This window comes from Rhipicephalus microplus, chromosome 1, assembly GCF_043290135.1.
Source record: "Rhipicephalus microplus isolate Deutch F79 chromosome 1, USDA_Rmic, whole genome shotgun sequence".
NCBI lineage: Eukaryota > Metazoa > Arthropoda > Arachnida > Ixodida > Ixodidae > Rhipicephalus > Rhipicephalus microplus.
The window spans coordinates 182,560,711-182,587,320 of NC_134700.1; the positions used below are offsets into that span (position 1 = coordinate 182,560,711).

At 47.6% G+C, this 26,610-nt stretch overlaps 1 protein-coding gene across 3 annotated transcripts in view; it reads right to left on the bottom strand.

Annotated features, from left to right (window-relative positions):
* Positions 1-26,610, bottom strand: part of LOC119178373 (uncharacterized) — a 148,319-nt gene that overhangs the window by 20,093 nt on the left and 101,616 nt on the right. For all 3 annotated transcript variants that reach the window (XM_075888691.1, XM_075888685.1, XM_075888699.1), the window contains exon 3: positions 5,707-5,752. In XM_075888691.1, coding sequence (XP_075744806.1) covers positions 5,707-5,752 — 46 coding nt within the window. The remainder of the gene's footprint in view (positions 1-5,706; positions 5,753-26,610) is intronic.

Genomic DNA, 26,610 nt, shown 5'->3' on the forward strand with positions numbered 1-26,610 from the left:
CTTTGAGGAACATTCGTAAGCATGTCTCGAGTAAAATGTTGAACCATTGTTTGCTATTGTATACTTATGATACCACAATCAAATAGCCGCACGAATATAAGCACTGATCCTGGTTAATACTATTTATTTGCGATGTGATTTCTGTCTTTGCTACTTCTCTCTTTGTCGGGAAACCACAGATAACGTTAAACTGTTTTTTTTTCTTAGTCCCCCCCACCCCCCCAAAAAAAGTAAATAAAAACAACAAATCTTCGCCAAGAAGTAAGTGGTGAAGTAGAAGCGAGGGACGAGCGTGCGAAACCGCCAGAAGATCGCAATACCCTCCACGCACAATAACGACGTTTCTTCTCGGCATTGACTCATTGAGACCCTCACGAGGGTGGCTCGAATCAACTACCGAGGCCGCAATAAAGCGCACGCATGGAATGCCTTACGTGGACGAACAGAATAGCGCTTGAAGTTTGTTGAGTTTGGAGCATGTGCTCAAACCCTGCATGTGCTACACACACAGGTGTCGCTCTGCACCACCAACTTTTTTCATTTTTTTAGTAACAATGTGGATAGGCGCATGCTATAGGCACGCTTGAAGGCGTTGCGTCAGTAAATTATATAGATATCTGCAGCCCTGTATCATTCGATGCTGGCCCATTATCAGATAAAAACAAGAATGCGAAGCATAAAGGTATATAGGGAAAGAGCAAACGGGACTATAGAGGGAAGAACGCTGACACGTGAGTGACCCGCAAACGCAAAAAGAAGCTGTTGAGGCTAATTCTTTGTGTTCTTTTATTATGCACGGCGGAAGCACTTCGAATTTCTACCATTACACTCACCCCTACCCCAATCTCCCACCCACCCCACCCCATTACCTCTCGCTCCTTCCTTCGCTCCTCCGCCAAGCTTGTTCCTCCATCACGCGAGTGCTAGCGAACACAAACGACGTTAAGGGCCTCCTGTTCACGCACACGTTGCATGCACGCACGGCGGAACGAGCGTGCCGCTTTGATGTGCTCGCACTTAACGTCGGTTCCTCGTTTTCCGTACAAACATTATAGGAGTAATTAAATGTCGTTAACGAGGTCCCTGCCCCGCTCTCGCGAACAACTCGCGGCGGCGACGCCTGTGTCGGCCAGCGTGCGCAGGTGTACGCGTACGTGCTCGTGGCGCATACACGCACGGCTCGGCTACACTGTGAACACGCTGGCGTCCTCGCCATGAGGATCCCGCGAGAAGATTAATCGAGCAGACGGAACAAGCGCGCAGGGAGCCGACCTGGCCTCGGCTCCACGGTCGCCTGCCTCGAGGGCTCGTTGAAGACGATTTCCGCGCTTTTCTTCGTTTTACTTAGCTCCTCTATTTTGCCTTTTGTCCACGAACACCCTTTTTAGGAATGTTTTCTTTTAATGTCCTCCCAAAAGCGTTCATGCAGAGGGAAAGAAAGAAAAAAAAACGAAAGCAGCTATTGCGTCTCGTGGGAGTTGCCGGCGAAAACGCTGAAGTGCACTCCGGTAATTCACGTATCTAAGTGAGCACTGGATACTTTGTCTTTCAATTATCCGGCATAAGGAGTGGACGTTATAATTCCTTCTCGTCTGTTACATAGAGACAAACGGGCGAAGGAAAGCAGAGAGGCTTGCAGAAAAGCTAGAACAGGAAAAAAAAAAATTTTTTATACACAACGACGGCTCGGGAGGGGAAAGTATAGGGAAAGATATAACGATAGAAAAGACGAGTGGGCACGGTAAAACAATCACTCGCATTTGCTGGTCTTGAGTTCAATTCACATTGCCACCGAACTCCCGCTGGTTCATCGAAACGGCGGGGAGAGGTATATCTTGACATGACACTTGGTATAGTGTCGGCATTTCTCTCGATAACGTGGCCTCTCCTTTGCACTCTCTTCTACTTTTGCAATTTTTATCAGTACACTGTGTTTAGACGATCCACTGGCAAGCAAATGAACGCGCCTGGAATTCTCTCGTGACAGTATGCACTTTTCAAACATTTCTTCCGAAATCAATTGAGGCAGGTTTTATAGAGCGTTGGAATTAGCAGGTAATAGTAATACCCGAGTTTAACGTACCAGAATCATGATATAAATGCGAGGTATACACTGTAGTGGAAAGCTAAGAAAGTTTGACCATATGGCGTTTTAACATGCACTGAGATCACACTGTACGAAGGCCTTTCGCATTTCGTCTCCAGGATCAAAATATGGCCGCCGGAGCTGGTATCGAACCCGGGACCTTTCGGTCAGCAGTTGGGGTGAAATCACCAAGTCAGCGATTAGTCGAGATAAAACGATCGTGCACCACGTGCTAAAGCGGCACTTATTCTTGGAGTTTGTGATTTAATTATATTTACAGACAGCAAAGGTGTCGCGATGGTGTAGTGGTATAGAGTATACCATGCAGTCTCACGTGCAAGAGGTCCGTGGTTAGAATCCCGGTGCCACGCAGTTCCCTGTACCGGATTTAAAAAAAAGAAAGTTATTTGCGTGATGATGGAACTGCATTAAAGAGGTGTGGGGTGCAGCCTCACCGGAGATCACCGCCGGTAACGCACTCTCTCACCAGAGAAGGATTGGCCACCCTGGTGCAGTATCTGGCCACTACCTCCCACTTCGATACGCCAATTAACTCTCGGACCTCAGTCCCCACTGGCTGCTAAGGAACTGATCACTGCGGCGGTCATATCTGCGACGCAGCAGAGGGTGCTAAGAATGTCTGGGTCCGGACAGGCCACCATTGTAACCTGAACTTGGCAACGTTTAACGCGAGAACCTTATAGTGAGGCAAGTCTAGCTGTGCTATCCGATGAACTAAAGGGTTTTAAATGGGATTTCATGTAGGGCTCGATGAGGTTAAGAGAACAGATGAGGTCTCGACAGTGCTGCAGAATGGGCACGTCATTTGCTATCGTGGCTTGGATGACAGAAGAGAACTCGGGGTGTTGCTCCTTATCCACAGAAATATCGCTGGCAACATAGAGGAACAATATAGTGAAAATGAAAGGGTGGCAGGTATCGTAATTAAACTTAATAAGAGATACAAGATGACGGTGGTACGGGTCTACGGGCCTACATCCAGCCATGATGACGCTTCAGTTGAAAGCTTCTATGAAGACGTGGAATCGGCAATGAGTAAGGTAAAAACACAGTATACTGTACTCATGAGTTATTTCAATGCCAAGGTAGGAAAGAAGCAGGTTGGAGACCAGGCAGTATTCTATTATGACATTGGTGCTAGAAAAGCCAGAGGGAAGTTATTAGTAGGATTCGCGGAAAGTAAAAATGTGCGAATCCTCATTATTTTCTACCGAAAACGAGTGAACCGAAAGTGTACATGGGGGAGCTCTAATGGCGAAAGTAAGAACGAAATAGACTTTATACTGAGTGTGCACTCGCGCATCATGCAGTATGTAAAAGTGCTTCGTAAAGTACGATGCAGTGACCATATAATGGTAAGGTTTCGCATTCGTCTAGACTTGAAGAAGGAACGACAAAAAATGACACTCAAGAAGTCAATCAACGAGTTAGCACTCATGAGATGGGAAGTACAGGAATTCATGAATCTAGCTTCAGAACAGATACTCGCCTCGTATCGAGGAAGTCGGACTTATAGTGTTGACGCAATGAACGATTATCTGATGAGAATCGTTGTGGAGTGTGCAGTGGAAGTTGCAGGTGTGGTACTTAGACAGGACACTAGCTAGCTGCCCTATTAGACGAAGAACCTCATTAAGAAACCTCAAAGCATGAAAGCCTCAAACACAATAGACAAAATATAACTGGCAGAGCTTTCAAAGTTAATAAATTAGCGTTAGGTATCCGATGTAAGAAGGTGAAGCATAGATAGAATTGAACACGTTCTGAAGAACGGAGGAAGCGTCAAAGCGACGAAGAGTAAACTTGGTATAGATGAAAACCAGATGTATGTACTAAGGGACAAGGAAAGCGAGTATAACTACCAGTATGAATGTGATAGTTAAAGTAGCGGCGAAATTTTGCGGAGAACCCGGGACAACCACGACCATAACGTAAGAACTAGCAGCACCACAGGTGACATCCTATCTGTAATGACAGAAGAGGTCAGAAAAGACTTGGAGGGAATGCAAAGAGACAAAACAGCTGATGAGGATCAGGTCACATCAGATTTGCTGAAAGATGAAGGATAGATTATGTTAGAAAAACTGGCCACCCAGCTTACGAAGTGTCTCCTGACGGGGAGGGTACCATCTTGGAAGAATGCTAACATTATCTTAATCCACATGAAAGGGGACGACAAGAGCCTGAAGAATTACAAACCGATCAGCTTGCTCTCCCTCGTATACAAGCTATCTACAAAGGTACTAGCTAACAGAATCAAGAGATTAGAATTCAATCAACCAAATGATCAAGCAGGATTTCGTACAGGCTACTCAACAATCGACCCCGATTCATACAATCAACCAGGCGATAAAGAAATTCAGAATACACTCAACCACTATATATAGCCTTCATAGATTTCGAGAAGGCGTTTTATTCAGTAGAGATATCAGCAGCCATGCAGACATGCGGAATCAGGGCCTCGAAAAAGCATGTATAAACATCCTGGAAGAAATCTGCAGTGAATAAACTGCCAACTTAGCACTCCACAAAGAAAGCGACAGAATACCCATTGAAAAAAGGGTGTAAAACAAGGGGATATGATCCCCCCATGCTATTTACGGCGTGCTTACCGGAAGTTTTCAGAGGCCGAGATTGTGAAAGGCTAGGGATATGAGTTAATGGGCGGTATCTTAGTAAAATGCACTTCGCCGATGACATTGCATCACTGAGTAAATGAGAGAGCGATTCGCAATTGATGATTACTGAATTAGACAAGACGAGCAGAAAAGTAGGTTTCGCAATTATTCTGAAGAAAACGAAAGTAATGTACATTAACCTCGGAAGTGAACAGCACTTCGAGATAGGTGGCAGTGCACTTGAAGTTGTAAAAGATTACACTTATACGTAGTTACCGCAGATCATAACCACGAGATCGAAGTAACTAGAAGAATAAGAATGGGGTGGAGTACATTCGGCAAGCATTCTCAAATCATCAATGGTAGATTACCACTATCCCGCAAGATGAACGTATACAACAGCTGGATCTCACCGGTACTTACCTACGGAGCAGAAACTTAAAGATTACAAAGAGGATTCAACTGAACTTGAGGATGACGCAGCGAGCAATGGAAGGGAAAATAATAGAAGAGAGCAGAGTGTATCAGAGAACAAACGGGTGTTATGACATGATAGTCGAAATCAAAAAGAGGAAGTGGTCATGGGCGGGGCAAGTAGCGCGAAGGCAAGATAACAGCTGGTCATTAAGGAGCACAGATTAGATTCCAAGAGCAGGGAAGTGGGTGAACGGGAGACAGAAAGCAATGTGAGCATATTATATTAGGAAGATTGCAGGTATACAGTGGCAGCAGCAAGCACAGGACCGAATGGACTGGCGGAACATGGGAGAGGCTTTTGTCCTGCAGTGGGCTTATTCAGGCTGCTGCTGATGATGATTGGATAGCAAGAAGTCGACGCAATGTATACCTGCAACTGTACTTCATTAAACTCAAAATCTGAACTCCACACACTGTCAGGGTGTGTACGCTGAAAAGTCCGAGATGTGATCTGAATAAACAGAGAAAAAACGAAAAAAAAAGTTGTGCTTAAGTTGTACTAACCTGAACTCTCGCTTCCGTCAGGTCGACCCTCATTGCCAGCTCCTCTCTGAAAAGTGTAATGTGCATTTGCTCGGTAAGCAGCTGCAGGGAAATGCATGACATGTGTGACAAAACGAAGAGCACTGAATGAAATACTCTTTTACGAGAGTGGTGCTATCACCACCCATTAATAAAATCTCTCACGAAATTGCTTGGATATCGTGAGTTCAGAGGAAATTATTCAGGTGAACAAGAGCTTAGTAATGTCAACTTATCTACGTTCACCTCATGCACGAAAACACGCATGCATGCAAGAAAGAAGCGACACGTATCGGACAGTAAATACAATTAAAATTTTAAAAATAAAGAAGAAGAAGACCAGTTGTACGTGACATACAATTCTATGCTGCCACGTGGGAAGGCGGCATATTCATGCTCGGAAGCGTGCACATTGGCAGACACAGAGAAAACCGCAGTGTCCGCATCGTCTAAAGCATGGTGGAAAACACAAGGCTTCCAGACGGCATAGAGCCCGCGAACTTGTAGCTTATACGGCCCGCATTACGCACATGGTTTATACCATTTTTATGTTTCATAATAATTACGTTAGTTAGCCACAGGTGCATCCCTCCTCGAAAGCATTGTTCTTGCGAGGAACTCCAAGTGGTCACCATGTATTGAAGCGTAAACGCAAAACAAAAAGTGTTTCAGAATCGGCGCCCACACTGTTCTTATTTTGGAGATCGGTATTGACATGCGGTTGGATAAAATACTGACCCCGAACCTTCAAAAATGACCTTTGTATGAGACATAGGAAAGGTTTTCTTTTCGATGGTTTCCTCAGGATGAGTATGAACTACCCCCAGCCTCCTGCCCCACCCTCCGCTCTTACATCATTTCCTGATCCAGCCCTTGCGGGACTATATTCTTCGACTGCGGCCTGCTACACTCTTCTTAATTAGGTCATGCTTTAAGTGCTGGATATATAGCCAGAAAATTTAGGACGTCTTTTTGCCTAGTGTCCTGGATGTAGCCAGCATTTAACCATGCATGAACTGATTAAGTGTGTACCTGAGATGCGTTTGACACCCTCAGTTCATACGGCATTGCACAACTGATGTCGGCAGGTGTAACACGCCTGTGCCTAATTATGCAAGTTATAATTCAACTTGTATTCCAGGCATTTACCGAAGCCTATAAAAACAGAAACTGGGAAGCCACTGTGATGTACGACTTACAGTACAAAGTAAGCCAATTAAACTTCATGTTTACTTAGTTAATTAATATGTAGCTTTATTCAGATAACATGTTAGACCCGACAAAACACGCAATGAGCTGAGAATTCAGGAGCTTAGGCTCAATGTTTTAATACCATTCCTTGCGTGTACACCTTGTTAGGTCGCGCTTAAGGTCTGTTTCTGTTAATACTGCGAACAAAACTAGCTAGTGATGTGAATATTGGTTCTACGCATGCTCACAATGACCACCTTCACCTGAAAGATTACCCATACTCCAGTTCAATTCAGTTTACTTGCATTGTGAAAAGAAAGAAAATAGCACGCTTACTTAAAAAAAAAGGTTGAACTCCATGAGCCACAAAACAAAAACACACAAGAAATAACTTGCATACAAAAGAAGGGTATAAAACGCGCGTGTGTTTGGTATTCACGATGCCTGAAGGCCTGGCCTCACGCTTCCGTCGCAGCGCGTCGGCGCGTGTATTTTTGACGCGGTGTCGAGCTCTCTCCCACATGAAGAGAGAGAGAGAGTACGCGGCTTCGCGTGGACACGCACCCACGCTAGAGGGCACGGCGCCGCGTCAGAAAGCCTCGCGCAGACGCGCTGCGACGGATACGTGAGGTCAGGCCTTGAGAAGGTTAAAAGGGGCTCCCACCATATATGCAGTACACTGATAGCAGCTGAGGTAGCAAACCGGACGTGCGTCTTGTTAACTTCCCCACCTTTCATTTCTTTCTTTCCTCCTCCTTCTCCTGATAGCAGCTAGCAACTTCTAAATGGGGCACTGAGTTTGAAAGAATAGCGTCTTATGATAATCAGCGGCGGTTTAAGCTCCAGGTCTTAAGCTCAAACTGCATTTAATGACGCGTGATGGTGGTTAACAGAACCGGAAGCAATAACGCATTAAGGGGAATTTGTGCTCCAATAGCAACGTCACACGCGATGCTCCCGAAATTATGAACCCCTGTTCGGGGGTTTTCAAAAACTAAACTACGCGCGCTCGTTTGAAAACTCAAAAATATTGCGTGTTTAAGGCGAGTCGCACGTAATGGGAAGATTGTTTTTCTCGGGAGCACGCGACGGGCTCAATGGCGTTGAAAATTAGCGCCGTTATGAAGGAGTCCACGCCAACCGCACCAACAATTAGAGCAGGCTACAGCGCATAACCTTCCACTCGTGGCGAAGCGGCTCCATAAAGGCGCGAATGGGGGGGCTAACCCTGCAACGGAGTCGTACAAAAAGACCGTCCGTTCAAGCATCCACCCGACCATGGGCGCCAATTCCGAATCACCCATGCATGCACGCGCGCGAGTGAACAACGTTACACGCGAAAGAGTGGGACACGTAATTCGCACGCCTCTGTTTCCTTAAATCAGAAGCATGCTCTCCTATGGAGCGGCGTTCCGAAAGTACCATGTGTTGCCACTGTCCGGTGCCGCATGCTTTATGGTTATTGCTCTTAATTTAACAACGTGCCGTCAGAGGGTGGCAAGATCTTGCCACGCGAGACAGTGCGAAAACGTATATAGCAGTTGACTGCTCCAGTTGGCGCCTTAGGCCGCACGTGCATGCCTCCGTTACGACTATGACTTCCTACAGACACAGAGCGTCGTCCCTGCAGGAACGTGGCGGGAAGTGTTTCCCCCCACATTGCTTTATTTCTTCTCGTGTTTCTATGACATTGTGCAAAGTAAGTATGTACACGTGTTTGAACGGTGAGGCGGCTTGTCGTGGGTCTTCGCTTCGTGTAATTGTCAGTGTGTATACACCCCATAGAGCTGGTCTGCTTCGAGTATACAAAATTGAAAACTGTTGTTAGAAGCAAGAGGAACGTGGGTGGCACCCTCTGCAGGCCGTTCAGCGACAATGAAACGCGATTTGTTGCAGCGCGGGCCTAAAATAAAGCCAGTGTCGAGTATGCGTGAGCGAACACGCCTTAGCTTCGTCCTTCTAAGCGTTCATCTGTTTTGGGTAGGGTAGCCAACCGAGCCAAGCTTGGTTAACCTCCCTGCCTTTCCTCTCTATTTATCTCTCTCTCTCTTTTTGGTACAAAAAAAAAGTGAGAAAACCGGGATGAACGTAAGCTGGCCACCTTTCAGTTTTGCAGGGCAAGCGAATGAGTTGCATGTGCATGGAGTGTGTGAGAGTGTATGCACATCCCATGGCACGAAACGGCTCAACACCACTTCGTGACTCATTTCACGGCACAGCTCCGTTTTACTTCGAACAAGGCAAGCGTGGATCGTTAGTGTGAATATAGCCTTGAATATGTCTTAATTCATGTTTTCTCCAGTCGCCACGTGGATATCCTACATTTCTGGGATCTCAGATAAAGCTATATACGCTACAACATATGTTTTAACACGCATACCTGGGTATATCTTACTCACGCTAGAGTAAGTATGATCAGCGCATGGAATATGAAGGGGGGGTCCGGTGCAATAACGATGTACATACATTGAGCGCGACTAATGATCAGCTACCTCCACACAGTGTTTCAATCACTACGCCTTCGTTACCAAGTTGAAATCACCACCGTATGCTGAGTCAGTAAAACAGATAATGGATGTTCTATATCTGCTGTGCTTGCAAGCCTTGAGAAGGCACCGTGACTCGACGATATACAGAGGAACGTGAAACACTCGAAGTCTACCATTGAACACAACAATGTGGTTTCTTTTAGGGGCGAAGCTCCTTATAGGGCGTAGGTCTGTATATCCCACTGTAGGGGTTTCTTATTGTTGATGTACGTAGCCACCGGTGGCACATGCCCGCTCTAGAGCAGGTATGTGCCACCAATGTCGGTACTTATGCGGAACTAGATGATGGTACTTGTAGTTGATGATGCTTGTACGTAATAAAATATAAACATAGTACAAGAATGCACCGTTTATAATCGTTGGTGATTTCAACGTTGATATCGCAGACACGTTCTAAGTCACTTCACATACGAGGCAGCAATGCACAACTGGTCAAGAGCAGAGTCCGAGACACTGAATGTGCTCCTCAGGAAAGTTATCAAGAAGGTCCTGGGCCTACCCATACATACCAGCACCGAGCGTCTGCTTGAGCTTGGCATACACAACACGCTCGAAGAAATAGCAGAAGCCCAAGAGAGAGCACAGTTTGCAAGGCTATCTACTACAAGGTCGGGGAGAATGATCCTGCAGGAGCTGGGCCAAAACCCAATAGCAATCAGACGCAATTACAATGATATCCCTGACAACATCAGGGAGACTATCACGGTATCTCCTATACCGAGAAACATGCATCCAGAACACAACGTCGGAAGAAGAGTAGCGAGGGCCAGGACTATACTTCGTCAAGTCTCAAACGAGGAACGAGGGGTCGTATTTCTTGACGCGGCTTCCTACGCCAATGGGAAAGCGTTTGTGGCGGTGGTAGTCGATGGGGCTGGCCATGTCGTCAACTCAGCGACGGTCAGGACGAAAGACGCAATCATTGCGGAACAAGTGGCCATCGCCTTAGCACTCAAGATGGATAACATTGAAGTGGTCTACAGCGATTCCATGGCAGCACTACGGGCGTTCGCCAAGGGGACGGTCTGTGAACAAACGCTGAAAATACTGCAAGGCAAGAACATAACACATCATCTTCTGAGTTGGTTCCCAGCTCACCTTGGACAAATCAACGATTCCCCTCCCAATCTCAATGAAGCAGCAGACGAGGTGGCGCGAGAACTCTCCAACTGCGCCTCCCCGGAGATGCGTTCTACCGGTGAAGGGGATAACCGGGAAATTCTTACAACATATAACGAGCTCACTAAACATTTCTACCTGTATAGAAGGATTTTCCCTCCACCTCACAAAAATCTAACCCGGCCCCAAGCACTTACATTAAGGCTTTTGCAAACCCGGATGTACCCTACTTTGAAAATGTTACACATCATGTACCCTGACCTATACCCAAGTAATCTTTGTCCACATTGTGGGAAAATAGCTTCATTAGAACACATGCTCTGGCAGTGCACCAAATTCGCTCATTTATCGCACATCACCTCTGCCAGATGGGAGGCGGCAATCCGCAGCTCATCCTTGGCAGATCAGCTCTGGGCTGTCCACCAAGCCCGCGAGGCGGCTGAGGAGCTTGGCATCTCAGTCCCCACGTGGGAGCTGCCCGCAACACAGTGATCTTTGTTTTGGAGGACCAAATAAAAGTTTATCCAATCCAATCCAATCGCAGACACGACCAATAATTGACTCATCCAACTTGTGGCTTCTAGATATACACTCTGATGTATATCGTATGATTATATGAAATTAACCACGATCCGAGGAACATGCATTGACCTAATATTCGCGAATTTTCTACTGCAACCTATACAGGAACCGCTCACCTTTCATTTTACGGACCATAAAGCCGTCATAATGAAGGGACATCGCAAGCCGACCATCGTCTCTAAGAACAAATAAAAGTTGATTCCTATATATACACACATAGTGTTTTTCATTCACGGTTTTACTGATGATTCTCTCCGGAGTTTCGCCCACACATCATCATTCAACCCGTGGATATGCTGTGATTTTTTTATCCCGCTATCTTTCTTTTCATCCTTTAAACTCCATTCCCCAGCATAGGATAGCAAACTGGACGCGCTCATCAGGTTGACCTTCCTACCTTTCAATTATCTTACTCTTCCTCCTCCTCCTAGTCATATGAACCGGTACGATGTGCACATGAAACCACGAAGGATCATTCCCAGGGAATTTCCTGACGATCATTCCTAAAGAATTTTCTAACGATCATTCCTAACGAGATGAATCCTCCTCCTCCTCCTCCTCCTCCTCCTCATCATCATCATCATCATCATCATCTATATTGGTCGCCTACCGGACGAAAGCCTCTCCCTATGGTCTTCCGTTTACCCCGTCCTGTGCGAGCTGGTTCCATTTTATCCCTGCTAATTTTTTTTTTATTTTTCTCTCTCTCGCAAGGTTTCGCTATTTTTTGTCTGCTGTCTTTTGCTTTGTCTTTTTTTCTCTCCTTAAGGACGCCTTTCCCGTGTCACAAATCAAATAACGCCGTCAAAGGCGTCACAACACGAGCCGTACGCGGGCACGTACAATCGTTTAACTGCCACTGCGCGCGCCACTCGGCGTCTCATCAAGGCACCTTAACGACGCACCCAACTTGCGACCGTGGCGTGTCGTGCCTCATTTCGGTCTTCACAAGAAGTGCGCGCCATTACACACGACAGAAAAGCATCATCCTCAAACGCCACCGCATTCGGGCTCGAGAACAACGAGAGCGGAAGCAAAAATAAAATAAAATAAAATAAAATAAACGATACAAACCAGAGAAAAGAAGCGCACACGCGACCCAAAGCATCGCCTCTAATTCGCTCGCGTGTCTCGTCACGTGTCCCCTTTGTAGAGCAAGGTCAGCGCGCGAGCGCGCAAAGGCGCCTCTCGGAAAACGACGAAAACGCGACGACGGCATGCCGCGTCTCATTTAGCGGGCAATCAGAGCTCCTTCCAGAGCCGTAACCTCCGGCCCTTCTCTTGATGAGGGCCCCCGTATACAGCGCCTGTTGTACAACACACTGCGACAATTTATTTACCCCATACAGTCGCGCGGAGGTTAGAGACGACAAACTGCGAAATCTCAACCCTAAATCGCGTCTCTTCCCCTCCTCTCGATCCTTTTTCGCTCGCTCGTCCCTTTACTGGATGTCACCGTTGCCAAGTGATCGTCGCTACGTGGAGAGCCGTGCCTTCAGCGGCCATCTTACCACCTCGTGTTCGCCATAATGAACACCGAGAGGGAGAAACAGAGGCGCGCGATGACATTGCGTGTATCCGCTGACGACGCACCCTCCTCAACGAGATACTAGCAACAACCTTTCCTAACAACCGTGGGTCATCGTGGCGAAAGGAGGAAAGAAATCAAGGGTATGGCAGAGGCCTGTGCTGGGTGGACAACGTATACATTACACACTATAACACTAGAATATATAAATGTGAATGGCGCAGTACACGTGCGTATAGGGGCTTGCTCGCCGGAAGGGCGAGCAATTTCAGGCGGGCAATTAAATGTGGACCGCGCACTCTCCTACTATGAGCGTGGACTCTTTCTGTGGACGGTGCCCTCTGCCCTTCGCGAGCGACGCGCCCCAACCCCGTCTGTCTCCGCGCGGGCCGTCTCTGGTGTCCACATTTGCGACCCGTTGTTCGGACAAGTGGGCCACTTCGAAAACGGTCGTGCCCCGAATGAGGGGTGTGTCCCACACTCTCACAGATTCGACACTGAGCACTCTAGGACAATGATGAAACACACAACATCGAGGGCTAACATTGCAGATCGCTATGGGCAGTTGTCTAAAAATTCATGAGTAATAACTCGACCAGGAGTAGTTAACTTAACGGCCTAAAGCAGTTGTCCTCGTGTTGCCGGTTAAATTGTATAGTATTTCCAGATGTTGGTCATTACAACACGGTGAAGTAGCTCTGTAGTTACGGCGCTATTTCCGCTGCTTCTTATTCAAGTGTTTTTAAGTACTCTCGTTGACACGTACTTGCATTAGGCAGATACATTTGCGGCTACCGCACGCTCTGGCCACTAAAACTTCCACTTAGTGTTTTAATACTGCATCCAAACACTCACCGTGATACAAAAAGTTAGGTTTTGTCGGTTGAAGGAATACAACTCCGTCGTCCGAACATAACGTGACAGAAGGCCGTACGAGAGGCATTCTACGGCTGTCGAAACGACACTGATTGATTGGACCATTCTCGCGTATTTATGTGGTTATTTTTTATTTGTCTTATTCCTCTTCTTCTCTGCTCTTTTTTCAGTCTCCCTTTTTTCTCACCCCATTGCAAGGTACCACGCCGCAAACTTGTATACTACCACCTGGTTAAACAGGTTGCCAATAATATTCTTTTCTATTATTTTCCTCCCCTTTACCCCGTGTATAGGGTAACAAACCAGGTTCAACCTAGTTAACCTCTCTGGTTTTCCTCTGCTTTTCTCTTTTTCTCTCACTGCACCGGCGAGCATGTATGAGTATATCGACCATCATTTCATGAACGTAAGGTACAAGGTGAAGAAAAATACTGAGACGTTTCCGTTGGGTAACTCAGGTGCATATACATCTTCGATTTCGTACGACGCCACCATCTCTTGACCCAAAGGTGGCGAGTTCATTCCCGGCCGCGCTATCAGTTACGTTTCGACAGAGGTTAAATGCTGGAGGCTTGATTATTCTGCAATGTTATTGCACGTGAAAGAATACCAGATGATCGAAATTTCCGGAGCCTTCTTGCAGTGTCACTCATAACCATATCGTGGTTTTAAGACGTGAAATTCTAGATATTATTATTATTATTATTATTATTATTATTATTATTATTATTATTATTATTATTATTATTATTATTATTATTGCTGTTGTTGTTTCTTTGCAATATTAGACTTTACATCACGCGTTTTCAAATTTGCACACGTGTATAGGCACCATCTGTGAAATTTATTGTACAACGGAAGCATATCCTCACGAACTAAGTAAACACTTGGTCTTTGCGGACATTGCACGAGAACTGAGAAGATGTTTTACCTTCGCCGTCATGCCAGGACGCCACGTTTATTTCTTTTTTTTTTTTTTGGCGACAGCTGACCTTTCCTGTATTATCATTTCAGCCGTACATGTCACTCCCTTTCAAGAGCATCTCCAGCTCGTACATTTACGACATGGCGTCCTTGCGAAACACCGTTCGTTTTCAGTTTTCGGGGCTGCACGGCCCCCGACGAATACGCCGACGGTCTCCACTGTGCGTTCAAAGCAGTAACTGTAATTCTCGCTCTGGGCCTTTTTTGTCGACACACGTGCCATCACGCTGGACACGACTGTCCACTCGCTGAAAATAAAGGAAGGAAGACGTGTACTTTGGCCCGAATATGGCAGAGCGAGGTTGGCGCCAAGCGTCAGTCACACCGGCCAGTTATATAGAGAGAGGCATAACCCTGAAAGGAAGCGAAGGTTTTAGGGCTGAAACGAATGAAAGTAGAACCAACGTCAGTTTTCTGAGTTGTAGAAGGTCTCCTTCTTTTATGCGCCGAAAGCATTTTGCGGCAGCTGCGGCAGCGAGAATTTCTCTCGCTTACGAGGTGTTCTGTCGTGTTCAGCTTCAGCACGTGTTAATGGCCCGTTCCTGTCAGTGGTGCTTAGCGCGTAATATTCCACTCTTTTAACTGACTGCAGGTCCATCCGTCACGAGTGTATACCGCAAGGCAAAAAAGACGTGCGAGGTGCTTCATAACATGATATATTTATCCACAAGCGCTTAAGAAGGAGACGACCATTTAGTGGGCTTTCAGTAGCAGTTGTAAGGTGCGCGCGGCTTTAAAGGCCGCAAAATTGTGACTCACTCATACCTGACGAGTTCTCTTTCGTCCGCGCTTTCTTCACGCCGTACATGTTCAAGAAACATAGTGAGCAGTTAGATGCGTGTAGTATCCAGATATAACGCGAGAGAGAGAGAGAGAGAGAGAGAGAAAACCGGGAGGGGGGTATGTACTAGGAATTGCGCACCATATGTTTCTTTAGCAAGTTAACCCTCTTCTTTAGATTACGGTGATGCACGTACTTATCATGTAAAGGTCTAAATGACAGCTTACACTTATCGCGCAAATAGCAGCAGGTGTTTCAGATATATACTCGTGTAAACGAGTTCGCGACGAAACACTTTCCGACGTCATGCTGTCACTAACATCTCGGCAAGATTGTAGAACAGTTGCATTTTAGGAACTTCAAAAGTCTGTAATCCAAAACACGCATGTTGGCTTAGAATATATCGCTAGCATGCCTGCACCACTTGGCATCGTTTCGACAATCAATACGACACAAAAAATAGGAGCGCTACACATGCTTGTCCAACTTAATCACCCGTCTGAATCTTTAGAAGCAAGCCAAGAACGAAAAGAACCTATTATTAGTGTAACGCCCTCATTTTTTTTCCATTAACGCAACCGATTCTGGGGCCCACGTAAAACAATGGGTAATTTTTTTCCTCGAACAACGAGAACACGTGGATCGCTCCCCTATATAGGCTCCCGTTTCATGCCGGCCAAGTGCTTGCCTTTTTATAGGCGTATACTTTCTCGCAACGTGCAGTTCCTATTAGAACAAAACAAGCCCCGCAGCTGCCCAGCTAATGAGAGCGCTGACGAGTATTTGTGCATGCCGTGCAGCAAACAAAGTGAGATCTTAAAACAGCGAAGCTTTCTTTAATTACTCCCCTTTGCATACACACACACACACACACACAACATATATATATATATATATATATATATATATATATATATATATATATATATATATATATGCTTTTTACTACATTTATACCTTCTCTTCCCACCCGCAAGGCAAACTATACAAAACACAAAGCCTACAGTACTTCGCACCTTGGCGCTGTACGTGGTAGGATACTCTAAATATAATACCTTCGAGCGAATAGGTTGTGCTCTTTTTTCACCGCCAAACAAAGGGAGCAAGACATTTAAGCGACGCGCCTCCAGTTATAAGCTAGATAAAGGACTTGTCTCTCGTGTAATTAGAGACGGTCATTAAAACTGGGGAAAATTAATGACTTTTGTAAAAGCATCCACATTCTCCCCCGTTTATATGCACAGCCTACGCGCCATCGCAAGTTAATTATCAGAGAGCGGCCAAGTTTAAAACATGGCTTGCATCGGGCACGCTTACTCCTATCAAGTGATATCAGTCCCCCTGCCCCTTCTCGGCACTTAGCTTCAGATATATTGCACTTGTTTGTATGACGAATAATAACCTCGGTTCTGCGGGATTCTTTCTCTCGTATCACAAAAAGCCGACCCACCCGCGTACGAAGTTGCCACACGTCCCGGGAAACGCAAGCCCCCTCACGCGCGTTTCCAAAATACACAAAGACAATCTGTCACGTTGCGGGGAAACTACTTTATTTCGCGTACTTTAATAAACATCCGCGTTCTAAGCGTGCGCGCTTCGGAGCTTGCGGAACAAAGCAAAGAACTCAAAGCGAAGCGGTCCACTTCCGTGCATTCAGTCATCAGCGGTAATGAACGACCAGGACATCGTTAATAACCGCACCGGGTCGTGTAACACCTGCTTCCTTATACGATTTACAAGAGCCGCATACCTGTCGGCCGTTCACGGGCGCGTTTGTGGGACGTACGTAGCACGGGGCGACAACGTCGTTGCAGCGGGCTATTCAAAATGCGCGCGCTCAGTCAGGGCTTGAACGCGTAAACGCACCAGTCGTCGCCTGTCCTATTATTTGTGTTTTTTTTTTCAAGAAAGAAAAACGCTTCGCAAATTGTCCGCTCGTCGCGGGCGTATACGCAGGCGTCGACGAGTTGGAACAGAAAATTGCCTACTCGCGCACGCCCGTATACATAGGCGCAGCTTTTCTTGTGCACACGCGCACTAGACGGCATCGCCGCCTGCTTTGTGTATAAATATATAGGGCCCACCGCATTGTCCTTGCGGCTAAATATCATCTTAATAACGCTTCGAAGCGTTACGCCAAGAGAAACGAGAAGGCCTTTCTTCAAGTTTTAGATTAGGTTCGAGGATATAATCGAAGCAATTACGAGCAACTCGGAAAGGACAGCGTTTAACTGTGTCATTTTGCATGTTTACCCCGACGCACAAGCACTTCTTCTCTCGCTTCTTTTTTCTTCTATGTTTTTCTCGGCGAATTTTCGTGGCCATTAAACTGGGCAAAGAATTTTTTGTCACAATTGTGCCAACAAAGGAGGCGATTTTGCATTTATCATTGCATCGGTCGTAATTGCGAGCTATAGCCATTTTCGTTTCGTTATTTTTTTTTCTTTAAGGTATTAAATATATAAAGCCGCGATGTCAACGAGAAACGCACGACTAACTGGCTGCGCCCACTTATACCCGAGCGGGAAGAAGAGCTGGTGAATGTACACACACACATTGCAATCATACATCGAGAGGTAAACCCTTGGGTCGCGTATACAGTGGCCTAACTAGTTCGTAAACAGAGTGACCCATCTCTGTTAGTTAAATGAAAGTATACAGGCGACTGGTACGCAGCCATGCTCCGAAGGGAGCATTGCACGGTGCGTTTGACGCCGATGTTCGTATACGTCGTCTCGGAAATCCCGCTATCAATTCTCCAGGCACGGCGCGCGCTATATACGTACGATCCGTCTTGCGCACTGAGGACGCTTCAGAATCAGATTCGAGCAGGTACGGTTCGTTTTAAGGGAAGACAGTACCGCAGAAGTACAACGCCACCTCATTTAAACCCAAGTAACGACGATCAAAGAAATGCTCCTCCACTCGGCCGCTAGTGTATAAAGAGCATGCTCTTCGAGCACGCCTCGCCTCTTTTTTTCTTTAATCTCGTCTCGCGGAGAAGCATGCTCGCGTGGACGTCTTCGTGGGAGACTCATCAGGCGCGCATTTAGCGCGCCCTTTTGTGCTTTAGCGAACGGCGCAGGGCGTTCCGCCGCGTGGCCCCGGGAAATTGAGTTTGGCCCCGATGGTCTGTCCTGGCGCAACCGCGTCAGCCGCCGGGGCCCCTTCAATTCTCGTCGAGGAGCGGATTACAAAGAGCGGACGAGCGAGCGCCGAGCGGCTTGGAGCGCGCGCATCTGCCCGGGCCAGCCGTTCTCTGAAGCGCGCGCGCGTCAGCGGTAGCCGCCCGTCACGACGCGTCCATCTCTCGTATATACGAGGGGTCACGAAGTCCATCGCCCACCACGGCCCCCGTCGAGCATGAGGCGCCACAATAGCTGCCAGGGGGCGCTATAGCTGTACGCAGTGCAGAACCGCAATGGTATATAATGTGACCGCCCGTGTATTATAATGGAGAGAAAAAGAAGGGTCGCCTTGGCAACAAACGAAGGCTGGGCAGTCTCGGCCCGCAGGCATTTTGGCGTTTTAAGGGACGCCTGTTAAACACGTGTCCCAAATACTGTGACGAGTGGTCACTGTGCGCGCGTGTATGAAATGGAAGTGGGATAAGCGTTTAGCGAAAGTTTCTTGGGCGGTGTTGTAAATTACTGACCACTACGTCAGGGGCCAGTAATTGCTATTTTGAAGACCACTATACGTAGTCTTCCTCGAAAGAGGAATGACGGTCATTCCACCTTCGTTTATGAAAGCGTGCACGATTAGCCTTTTTTTAATTCATTTGTAGAGAACAACATTTTGTTCCTATATGCAAGGAACTCAAAACGTTGACCGGCACATTGTTGCTTATGGGCCTCTCACGAAAAGCGTTGTTTACCCACTGGAGAAGCTCAATTTCTTGGTTCTCTTTCACTTCAATACGGTCGGTCTGCAAAGTTCAGGCTGGCACACTACAATGAAACCAAACTTTCACCACGCTTAAATAATCACGTGCTGTATCTACAACACTTGCAGATCATGGCAGCACTTCATCATTGACTAGCCACTTTTGTAAGTGGTACGTCCCGCACGCCGATTGGCTGAAATCTTAAGGTGCGAACAACTTCTATAGCGTAACAGCATTTTTCATGATTAGGGGGCTATTTCTCTATGTCACTAGTAGAGTGGAGTTGCATGCGTCTCGTTTTAAACCGAACTTTACGTTCTACATAAGAACCATAGCACGAACCGCTATAGATAAGTTAGCTTAGACAATTGGATAACGAACCAAGACGATAAACATTAAGCGAAGCTCGTGCACATTTAAAAACGTAAGTGCGTTGGAATCGAACGCGTGCTCCACCTGTACGCCCAACTTGCAACGCTGTGGAAGCTTTTTTTTTTTTTTTTTGTAACAGCCTATTTGCAACAGCAACGTTTCGCCGCGAGCACTTACTTTCTTTCGAACCGTCTCTGCGCTGTTCCTTCCTGCTCGCCTCGACGGATGAATCTCGGCGCGGGCAATTCAGGCTCCACTTCGCCGTACACAGCGGGAAACCTTGCCAAGCGCACGCAATTATAATAATTAGAGAAGAGTTTGATCGATCGCAATCAGCATGACAGATTTCGTGCCTGCCCGTGCCTGTCCTAGATCTACCAGTGTTTACGAGTTGAAAATGAATTCAGCCGCTGCTCCTCGCCACCAACATGCGCCCAGACCGCTCCATTTCATCGGCGAAGCAAAACGAAGCAAGCGCATGACGTCAGAGAGGAGGAAAGAGAGAGGGAAGGCCACTTGGAAGATAATGGCAAAGCCCGCGGAGGAGAACAAGCCGAAAAAAAATTGCGGACAGTTCACTTTGCAGCAGATGCGCGCGCGCAGGTATACCCTTGTGCACGATAGTCTCGCAATCGTGCCGCGCCACAACTGGCGTATCCGCACTTCGTGCGGCCGTGATCCATAACAATCAAAAGTATTTAGATATCCGTCCTTAAATATTCTAAGTGCCTCGTGCACCAGCATCAATGAACACGTCATTTTGTGGTGGAGAAGACGAAAAGCGAGAAAGAAACCTGCGTGCATCCCATACATTCCTGCAGCTTTACGTATACAGTCTTTATGGGCCGCTCACGCGAATATTCGCTGTTCATAGGTGTATTCCCTTCTTCCTATGAGAGCATGAAGGATATGAGCAGAAAAGGAGACACGCAAAACGTACACGTAAAAGCCGACTGGTGAAATTGTTCGAAGCACGTATCGGACCACGGCGCGGGCGAATAGATAATAGCCAGTGCAAATTCGAAGACGGATAGCCCTAATTTTGCTAAGCTAAACGCCGCGTCTCGTCGAAGTCCACTAATTCACATCAAAACAACCTCATGGTAGCTATTACGGTGTCCCCCCCCCCCCCACGCACACACACCCTCTTCTTGTTTTCTTGATTAGTATGTTATAAGCCCGGCATACACACACACAGACGGCTTGATTCTTCACCCGAAGCATACAGGTAAGAAAGTCTACACGTATTCATGGTACTCAGGAGATACGTTGAACTTTATACCCCGAACTCTCCGCACCCTTGTGCCGACGAAGGACCCCATCAAAACGCGAAACGTGGCAAAAAGGTAGAGAAGAAAGCAAGAAGAAATGAACGTGGGGTGTGCGTAATCATGCCCACAACAACCTCCCGTAGGTTCTACGTGCACATACAGAAAAGAAGAAGAATATGCGCTACACGTGAAGTTTGAGTGTACACGTATACGCTATCCACGACTGCTCACCGGAAATATGCTCGCGCGCATCGTCTAAAACAAACTGCACCGCCCTATAATAACAGGTGTCCATGCACGAGGACGTGCTCCGAATGGGAAAGCTTTTTTTTTTTTTATGGCTAGGCAACCACATGGCGTGCGCGCTTCTTTCGCGTGTGCAACCTCGGCCGGACGCTTCGCGACGGGGCCATGCGGGGAAGTGGTCTGCTGTCGCGTTGTAGGCGGCGCGCTATTTCTCGATTGACGTGCGAAAGAGGAAGAAGAAGAAACGCCGAGGCGGCTCACGACGCTGGTATACCTCACTTAGTCGCACGCAAGACGCGCTAAACGCTTCGGTAGAGAAGCTGCGAAACCTTTGCGTCGACGTGTGTATGAATAAGGAGAAACCTCCATCGCCTTTTTTGAATAGTACTTTCAGTGTAGCGGTGGCAAATAAAACACAAAATACTTTGTTGTATACAACGCATAAGTCGACAAAAAGTGTGGAGCTCACTCATACTCAATCGTGAGACATATTTTGCACTTTGGGCTCAATCGGACTGCCTCAGACTCACGGCTCGATATGGGTCTGAGTAAGTTCGACTGAGTCGGCTCACGAGTCCGTTAGTCCAGAATTAGCTTCTTCGATCATGGTGTCAATGCTCTATATAACACCGAAATCTCACGTAGTTCATGCTGTTCTTGGTGCCTTTTGTTATCAAACATTCATAAGGCACGACTACCACAAAGCGGTCGCGGAAGGTCACGATATTGTATTTCAGTGGTTGCCGAGTCATTGCGGAATCGTCGGCAATGACCGCGCGGATGAAGCCGCTCGATCGGCTCATGTCCAAGACCAGCGCATGCCCATACCACTCTTGAGAACGGACGCTGCAAGGCTACTACAATCACTTGCTCGCCGTATATCTCTCCTACAATGGAATACGCAGGGTTTCTCCAACACGCACCTGTACTCGATCGACCCAAACTTGCAACTTCGTTTGCCATCCGGGTTCCCACGATGCGCTGAAACTTTACTGTGTCGCATGAGGTTGGGCGTGGCATTTACGAATTCGTACTCTCGTCTCCTTGGAATGGCGAGCACTTCGGCATGCAACGTCTGCGCCTGCGAGGAAACGCTTGAGCACATTCTATGTCATTGCCCAGCATACCAGACTGAACGACGTATTATGGAAGCCAAGCTCTGTCAGCTGGATTCACGGCCGCTTACAGAAGAGAAGATCCTGGGACCTTGGCCGACGGCTTCCCATACGCGCAATCTTTAGCGAAAACAGTAAGCCCACCCTGATGGTCTAGCGGCTGCATGACTGCGGATCCGCAGGTCGCGGGATCAAATTCCAGTCGCTGTAGCCACATTTTCGATGGAGGCGAAAATAAGTAAAGATCCGTGTTCTTAGATGTAGATGCTCGCTAAAGAACACCATGGCAGATGGTCCAAAATTTCCGGAGCCCTCCGCTATGGCACCTCTCATAATCATATCAGGGTTTTCAGACGTTAATCCCCAACAAAGAATGTTATTCCTAGCAAAGCAGTAAGCAGCATCCCTGTAAATTGCAGAGTTATGCCGTAATAGGCACAGAAACATCCATATCAAACTATATTACTGACTCACTTTAGCGTATATTTTCGTTCTCGCTTCGCACTGCACCTCAACACAGCAAGAATAGGTTGCCAATGTCCGAAAGAAGATGAAATTAAGGAAAAGGCAATCACTTATTCGCCAAATGCAAAAATGATAACTGTTGATTATTATTAGTTCATCCATGCCAATATGATAGAAAAATATATACAGATCTGGACACAGGAAGAGATGAGAACGAACAATACTGCTGTGGTTTGTCTCACCACCTAATTTGTGTACTGTTCTCCGACTTGCTTCTCGCACAAGTAGCCAAAATTCTAACGCTTCTGCATTTGATAATGTCAAGATGGTGTATGTTGTTGTTGTTGTTGTTGTTGTTGTTGTTGTTGTATTTCTTCTTCTTCTTCTTCTTCTTCTTCTTCTTCTTCTTCTTCTTCTTCTTCTTCTTCTTCTTCTTCTTCTTCTTCTTCTTCTTCTTCTTCTTCTTCTTCTTCTTCTTCTTCTTCTTCTTCTTCTTCTTCTTCTTCTTCTTCCTTGATCATAAGCCTAGCTCAGACGGGGCTTCGCGCGAATGCCCGAACGTTAACAACACTCCACGTGCGCTTAATGTGTTTGGGTATAACTGAACTTGCTGACAATGCTGGGTGAAGGAATAAAGCGGTGGACACACGAAAAAAATTGATAAAAAAAGAAACCTGGGGCCCCCTAATGAGAACAGCATAGGTCATTGACGAAATATCTTGACGTATCACATCTTTGTAGGATGCGGATTTGTCATAATCTCGCACTCTCGCGTTCAGTAAGCTTGCAAGGCACATTCTCGAAGATTAACGAACATGATAACGTGTGCTCATTATAGATGTCAGAGCAAACGCTCGACTGTGGGGGAGCTCTTTGCTGGACATTCAAGACATAGAAGTACGTGCATTCTTCGCTTGTACGCGAGAGTCCAAACACACCTATCAACCTATCAAGTGTCCGCAATCTGTAGCTCAAACAATGACGAAGTGTAAGTGATCCCGTGCCTTGAAATTTAAGCAACGTTGTGCTTGTTTTCCTTATGCGCAGTTGTGAAACAGTAACACAGCCATCTGTCAGTTCCTGTATACCCTAGTTGTGGAGGGCATGGGTGCGGCAAAATTAAGCGCCAGGGTTGTTAGCATATCAAGGTGGTTACGAGTGATAAGGGAGCACCGTTCGTGTCGCAGTGATCACACGCCGCCTTTCAGATACTGCAATGTGTAATGACGCACGCAGCCATGGGCAGTTCTCGTTACACGAGTGTCTTTCACCGTTTACAAACGCCTTGCACCCTCCCCCTTGAGCTCCACTTTAATCTCCTTAGCACACGATTAGTTGCGATCATACGTCTTCGCTATAGCTTTATATACTTCATGCTGGAAGCATGATGAACAGTTGCTACGCGTAGCACACTCATTCGCTGTCGCACCTATGGATCGAGCAAAAAACACGCAAAAAAAACGACATCTTGATTTCTATCTCTCCTCACTTAGTTTAGTTATAGCTCATCTTTCCGTCGAGTCTGCACCCGCAGGCCACTCCATCTTGCCCTTAGTGCGACTTCCATTTCCGTAATTGTGACTTGTCTTTCGTGATGGCCCGACCTTTTAATAACCTCGCAAGTACGCTGCTGGATGCCGCATTGTGTTGCATCTGCGCGCCTATGCTTTAAGGATAGACGACCAAACCGGGCGCCGCTGTGATGTATATCTACACAGCGATTGCGACCGATGTGATCAACGATCGAAGGGCGTGTAAATCTCCCAGTTGACCAATATGCACGCAAACGTAGCCGAGCTTTGCGTTTGTGTGTAAATCGAGCACGCAACCCAGCGGTGTACAAATACCAGGCCGCCACGTATACGTGCCACTCCACGTGGACTCGCATGCCGCAACTATCCACGCACTTCGGACCGCGAACTCGGCAGGCTAATCAGTCGAGTCGCTATAGTTCTCCGCCGCCGCTGTCGGCGCTCTAATTTCCGTGATGGCGAGCGGGCTAAGGGCCCATACCGAATGGCGCCTAATCATGGGGTTCGTGCGCGCCGTATGTCGTGCGTGATGGGCTCGCATGCATGCATGAACAAGCATACGGCACCTGCGGAACACACGGGCTCCCCCGCGCCTCGAGCCGGATTGATGGATCGATGATGAGCGCCTAATTCGTTTGCGGTCGGCCACGGCCGCTGTCCCACAAAGCCGGCGGCTTCCAGAGCCAACAGCGCTGGTGCATTATGGATGACGGCCGCCCACAGGCCGGCCGATACCTCGCTCATGGTTGGTGTTATGCACGACTCCCCGTCCAGCACGTATGCAGCTTCTTATCAGCCTCTCACGCAGTCATCTACCACGATCACGCGGTGCCACGTAGTTAAACTTCATTTAAAAGCAGTGCTAAAACAAAGCATGTGCATGCGAAACGTGTGGTGAACAAGACAATAGATATGGATCGACAGTGGGACGTTTGTAGCCCACGCGCGTGAAAGTTATACCTTGTTGCAAAGAGGAAATTTCCGTGACGTGCGCCCGTGTGGAGAGTGCCTCTCACCTGCGCCTACATATTCCATTCTCTCTTCCCATGGCACTGCCAAACCAATTAGCTTTTTGTTTCTTCGTTTTATTGCAGTAGCCATTGTATGGACGGTCTGGGCTGGTTTATGCCGAGATAGGGCTCGATAGAACGTCCGGCATGAAGTTCAACAGCAGAAATCGTTATGCTTACAACCAGTCATGTCCGTCGCTTTCTAAATAGTAAAGGTCCTACGCGGCACATGGTTCCAACAAAGATAGCTACCTCCATTCGCCTAACTGGACACCACTGTCTACCCAGGTGACCGTAGCGGGTGTAAAGGGAAAGGGGCGAGGGGGCGCACCCTTCCTCTAATTTCTTGTCTTTGCTCTATACTGCATAGCAATCCTAATCGCCTCGGAGGTGGGGGAGGGGGGCAGAAGAAGGCTCTGTCGCGAAACTAAACTTCGCCCTCTTCGCCTCCTCCCCCCTCATTAGGAACCTTGCGCACGCTTACGAAGGTGGCACTCTTGAACTGCATCGCGAGTGAACCTTGAGTATACTGGCGTAAAAGGAACATGCACCGCCGTACTTATAGCGGAAACGCGCGCACTTTAATTAAGGCTCGGCCGGCGGGCCCATCACATGTCTCCAGAAATCCGATGACCGCGACCTCCGGTTCAACGTTGCCGCGCTCGACGTCTAGGCTCAAAGAGAGACCGCGGCACCTGATAAACCAACCCCACGTGCACAGCAAAGAGAATAAAACCCATACCCATCCTGGAGGCCGGGTGTACGTTTATCGCGCACTATTATGAAAAGATACGGTATACAGCCGCGGGCTGGCACGGTATACGTAACAAGCGCCACTCGCGTCGTCTCCGAAACAATGAAGAAGCTAATTGGCGCCGAGTATATGTATAACGCTGCTTCCTCGGCACCATGGTGCCAAGTTGCCGAGTATAGCTCTAAAGCACACCGTATCAATCACGCTCGCGCTTGGCGCGCCGGAGCAATTGAAGCGTGCATGAGCTATGGCGCGATTTTTCAAGGCTCGTCGTTGTCGACCTCGGGTCGTCGTGCGTGATACCGTCCCGCCCGCGGCGCTGTGGAAGGAAGAAATCGCCGTCGGCCACCGGCATTGTGCCGCTATGGCCTGGACGGTAACGATTTGCGAAGTGGTGCACGCAGCGAGGCTCGACGCGAGCTCCGCAACGGTGCTTCGTCCGTGGTCGTAAATACACGGGGAGACAATCCCGCTGCCCGTGTTCACCCCTCCTCGCCCCGCGGCCTTTCGGCACGTGTGCACTTTGTTCTGGAGAGTGTTTAATGGGCGCGGACGCGCTCGGAGATCCGTTTTAGCGTGACCGCCACTCGTTGCCGCCGCCGCTCTGGTCGTCGGAGCACGATGG